General features: G+C 42.4%; 1 protein-coding gene across 1 annotated transcript in view; it reads left to right on the top strand.

Annotated features, from left to right (window-relative positions):
- The first annotated feature begins 618 nt into the window (after positions 1-618).
- The window catches only part of Pla2g4c (phospholipase A2 group IVC), a 30,430-nt gene continuing 25,899 nt past the window's right edge, over positions 619-5,149 (top strand). Inside the window, exons 1-4 of the mRNA XM_012513258.2 lie at positions 619-693; positions 1,825-1,908; positions 4,592-4,703; positions 4,917-5,053. Of these exons, the coding sequence (XP_012368712.1) occupies positions 1,871-1,908; positions 4,592-4,703; positions 4,917-5,053 (287 nt within the window). The 5' untranslated portion in view covers positions 619-693; positions 1,825-1,870. The remainder of the gene's footprint in view (positions 694-1,824; positions 1,909-4,591; positions 4,704-4,916; positions 5,054-5,149) is intronic.

Here is a 5,149-nt window from a genome sequence, read left to right on the forward strand (position 1 = left end):
GTTTTGTCAGTTGACCTTTATTTATTGTTTTTTGATGCTTTGATGTAGTCTTATCCTTATTCTCTTTGCTACCTCATCAGCAGAGGGAAAGGCAGAAGGAAAGGGGAGACATAATTCTCCCAATTTCTCTCAATTCTGTGCTTCTATGTATGTTAAAGCATCACATTTTCATCTTATAGATACAATTTTTCTTTGTCTGAGATTATCTCAAAAAATTTGGAAAAAAAGAAGAGTGCTGGCAGCAAGGGTGAACAAATACCCAGGAATACCCTGAAAAGTGAGAGAAATTGGAAATGAGCTTATGAATGGGGAGTTTGACCCTTATGGCTGATAAAAACACATAACCATCAGCTTTAAAAATACCGTATAATTGTAGTTGGATGCAACCTCAGGGTCTATTTTAACATATGTTGGGCTCTCCTTCCAAGAGCAGGGTTCACACCTTGTATGCAATTTCCAATTCTATACCACACCCTAGTAGCCCAGGCAGGTGACCAGAGATAAAACCAAAAGCGTATCTTTGACCAGACAGGCTGGACTCTAGGCGCTCCTGCAACTTCCTTTAAATGGACCAGTCAGGCATTTGCCCACCCATGTGCCGAGACTCACAGCCTAGCTCTGAGTATAAAGAACAGTGCGTTCCTCTGCTTTTCTTCTGTCTCTCCTTCATTCAAGGCTGGCTGAGCACCCAAGGTCTGTAAGTACCAAAACCTTTAAATTTTTCTCTGTGTGTTTGTGTTCCTGAGGCTCAGCCTGCAGTCTGATTGCTGACCCTGAAGCCGCAGATGTGGCCTTTGCTAGGGCATCTGGCAGGTGGTGGCTTCCTGGGACAGCTCAACTGTCAGAAAAATCCAGAGTTTCATTCTAAACTGGTACAGGAATAGGTCAAGCGATAAATGGAATAAAAGCCGGCTCGGGGTTTTCTTTTTCTTTGCAGTATTGGACACAGAATCCAGGGTCCTCATCCTGAGCTCCATCCCCAACCCTCTTAGTCCCTCTTGTATTTTCATTTTGAGACAGACTCTTGCCAAGTTCCTAAGACGTCCAGGCTGAGCTCAAACTGCAATCCTTCTGCCTCAGGCTCCCAGAGTGTGGGATTATAGTCATGCACACCACCACACATGGTGTAGGATTTTAAAAATCCTTTGTTGTGTGTGTGTGCATGACTTCAACTCTGCTCACCATTCACTACAGCAACTCCAACCAGTAATTCCTTCGCCAGAATTAACTGTTCCCACCGTTTCACCCGTTTTGTTTCAACCCCTTCCACAGAGGGGAAGAGGGCACAGCACACCATTGCCAGCATCCCAGCTCTCTCATTCAGGCCGCTAGCAACCTTCAAAATCTTATTTTGAAGAGTAAACACGAGCATGTGAGACAGGGGCAAGGCCTTGCATTGGAGAGCAGTGTCAGGTTTAGGGGAGGGCAAGGACCGGTCATGACCCTCACCAAGACCTAGAAGCTGTTGCCTCTGTAAAGTGAGGGGTGGCCCCTGCCCAGTGCCCACAAGGAAGACAAAGTCTCCTGGGCCTTCATGCAGGTGGTGGGCAGATATGGGGTACACAGATGTCTTCTCTCTGGATACCTCCTATCTGCACGCACCCTAATATTTTTTCTGACTAATATGATCTGTGATGTTTATTAGGTAAGCAGTTGCATGGAACAGGTGGATTGATGAACTGATCTTTTTTTTAAGGACTATTCATCTATAATCATTCTCACTGTAGTTGCAGTGGAAACCCAGAGTGCCTTCAAGATACATCTGGCCTTCCATTTTTTCATTTATTTGCCATTTATACTTCTTCCTCTGAGAAGTGTGTATAGGAAAGAAAAATATTTTAAAGAAAATTAATTGAGGAAATCAGACAAGATGAACTCCACGGAGCTCTCCAAATTACCATCCAATAGGTGAGTCACAAATGTAATTTTAAGTTTTCTACTAATATTTTATGAAGTAGAATGATAGGGGAGTGGGCAATTTTTGTTTACTTAATTTTTTATTGTAATAAAATACACACAGTATGTTTGCTCTTGTGGTCATGGGTTTTGTTGTTGTTGTTGCTTGTTTGTTTCTTAAAATCTTATTTTGAAGAGTAAACACAAAAACAAAAGCAAAAACAAAGATAGAAACAGAGTAACATACAACAATACATATGGTACAGAATTTCCAAACAAGAATGGAAAATTGAAAATGGTTGTTATATTACGTATTTTTATCATCAAATCTGTTGCTCAGATTAACAGATACAGTTATGCAAGATTGGTGAAGTAATTGAACATTAATGCTTGCTTTCAATAAACCTTAATTTTTTTTGATTTATTTATGACAGCTATTCTTTCTGGGGGTGAGATGGAATCTCAATGCTGTTTTAATTTGCATTTCTCAAACAACCAGAGCTGTGGAACTCTTCTTCATGTATTTGTTTGCCTCTTGTATTTCTTCAGATGAGAGCTGTGTATTCATCTCAGATATCCATTTTTCAATTGTGTCTTTGAATTTTGGGGGCCTGATTTTTTTGTTTCTTTATATATTTCAGATAAGTCCTTTTTCTGAGTGATTGTTGGTTATGATTTTTTTCCCTCAATTTATGGGTGTCTTTTCACTCTGTTGGTGATTTTTTTTTTTTTTTTGATGTGCAGACACTTCTCAATAAGATGAGATCCCTGTTGCTGATTCTTTGAAGTATTTCCTCTGCAGTTTGGTTTTTGTTCATGAACTCTGCCTAGCCCTATGTCTTCAAGATTTGTTTGTTTGTTTGTTTGTTTTTGTGACAGGGTCTCCCTGTGTAATTCAGGCTGGACTTGAACTCACTACATAGTCCAGGCTGGCTTTGAACTCCTAGTGATCCTCTTGCCTCAGCCTCTGAAGTGCTGGGATCATAGGCATGTCCCACCATAGCCAGATCTTGTGATATCTTAAAGTCATCAATTCGGGGATGATCGGTATGCTCATGAGGAATTCTGACCCCCATCTCTAGCTGGCCCTAGAATATTTTATCAACCATAAAGGAAGGTCTTTCAGGATGGAGCATCTCTTCCATTTCTCCTTCTCCTTGGACCCTGTTAAATGTTGACCTGTCTCCTGTCTCTGTGACTTTGCCTGTTCTTGACGTTTCAGATAAAAGGAATCGTATAAGATGTGGCCTTCGTGCCTGGCTCTGTTATTTAGCACTGTTTCCAAGTTTCATCTGTGCTGTTGTCTGAATGTATCAGAGTCTTTGTATGGCTGACATTTTGTTGTACAGATAGACATATTTTATCTGCTCATCAATTGATAAGCTTGCTTTTCCTTTTCTATCCCCCAGTACTACGATGTGAACCCAGGACCTTTACACTGAGCTACATCTCCAACTCATTTTTTTTCTTTTTTTGCAGGGGGGAACCAGGGATTGAACTGAGCCCCTTGTGCTTGCCAGGGAAGTGCTTATTCTACTGAGCCATCTCCCCATGTCCAAAATAATTCTTCTTCTTCTTTCTTCTTCTTCTTCTTCTTCTTCTTCTTCTTCTTCTTCTTCTTCTTCTTCTTCTTCTTCTTCAGGGAAGTGCTTATTCTACTGAGCCATCTCCCCGTGTCCAAAATAATTCTTCTTCTTCTCCTTCTTCTTCTCCTTCTCCTTCTCCTTCTCCTTCTCCTTCTCCTTCTTCCTTTATTCTTTTTTTTTTTTTTTTTTTTTTTTCTCCAGAGCCTGGGATTGAACTCAGGCCCTTGCTCTTGCCAGGCAAGCGCTTATTGAACTGAGCTATCTCCCTGGCCCCTCCTTTTTATTTCAAGACTTGGTCTCATGAACCTGTGATCCTCCTGCCTCAGCCTCCAAAAAGGGCTGAATGCAGGCACATGCGTTGTGCTGGCTTGTTTCTCCCTTTTCTCTGAATGAATGGCACTGCTGTGCATATCATAAGCTTGTAAGCATCTGCTTTCACTTTATATGACTCTATTCCTAGGAGTGCAATTGCTGGATATTATGACAATTCTGTCTTATATTTTGGGGAAGTGCTAAATGGCTGCACCATGTCATTAATAGTGTAAGCTGTCTCCTAGTACCCAGGAAGGTTGATTCTAGAACCACCTGATGTTCCAGTCCCCCTATAGATTACCAAAGCCCTTAGATTTTCCAGTCTCCTAGGTAACAATAATATAAAATATACTTACATTCTCCTGTGTACTTTAAATCATCTCACCTTACACAATATTAATACTATGTAAATAGTTGTTATTCTATATTGTTTTGGGAATAATGACTGAGAAAAGGTCAGTACAGCATCAGTCTGGACAGCGTTTTCTTCCTTGCTTCTGACCTGAGGTTGGCTGTATTCCCAGGTGCAAAACTTCCAGATAGAGGGACAACTGTATTTGTATTCACTGGAAACGAAAATGCCATAGCTTCAGCAAATTATCACTATCAGATATGTTATATGCTTTATTTATGTTTTCATTTCTGGCCTGCATGTCCCATCCAGGCACTTTTGTGTTTCATCCCTCAGTCCAGGGCTGCCGCCTACCTTCTCGGACAGCACCTTTCCAGACAAACCATTTCCTTCTTTCTCACTGCCATTTTTCTGGAGTTTATTGTTTTTCTTTTATTCTTGGAAGGGTCAAGGTCTCCATCTACCCTGGGCTGCAGAAAGAAGAGCAGAAGGCTGTGAAGAAACGCAGCCCGCACGTGTGGGCAGCTCTGAAAAACCTGAATGTCAAGGCTGATGAGGTGAGTGAGGCAGGCCCCGGGGACCCCAGGATTACATCTTCTGTACCTGGGTTGGAGCCCAGTTCAGCCAGGATGAGTACAAGAGGGTGAGGTAGAGAGTGCAGACTTCTATATTGCCAGAGTGGTAACATGCGACCTGTGGCACCTGACACAAGCGAGTCTTAGGCTCCCATCTTGTCTCAACCCTGTCTCCAGGCTCGGAACCTCTCCGAGGCCCCCGTCATTGCGGTACTGGGCTCCGGCGGGGGACTGCGGGCCCACATCGCCTGCCTCGGGGTCCTGAGTGAACTGAAAAAGCTTGGTTTGCTGGATGCTGTCACATACCTCTCGGGACTGTCGGGGTCCACTTGGTAAGTGTGCATTTGAGGATAGAAGTGTTTTCTGATGTCCAAATGAGCGATTCTCTCTCCCAACACCAAATTCATGTTCTTTTCTTTTTCCTCCTT

Source organism: Octodon degus, unplaced genomic scaffold, assembly GCF_000260255.1.
Source record: "Octodon degus isolate 3935 unplaced genomic scaffold, OctDeg1.0 scaffold00392, whole genome shotgun sequence".
NCBI lineage: Eukaryota > Metazoa > Chordata > Mammalia > Rodentia > Octodontidae > Octodon > Octodon degus.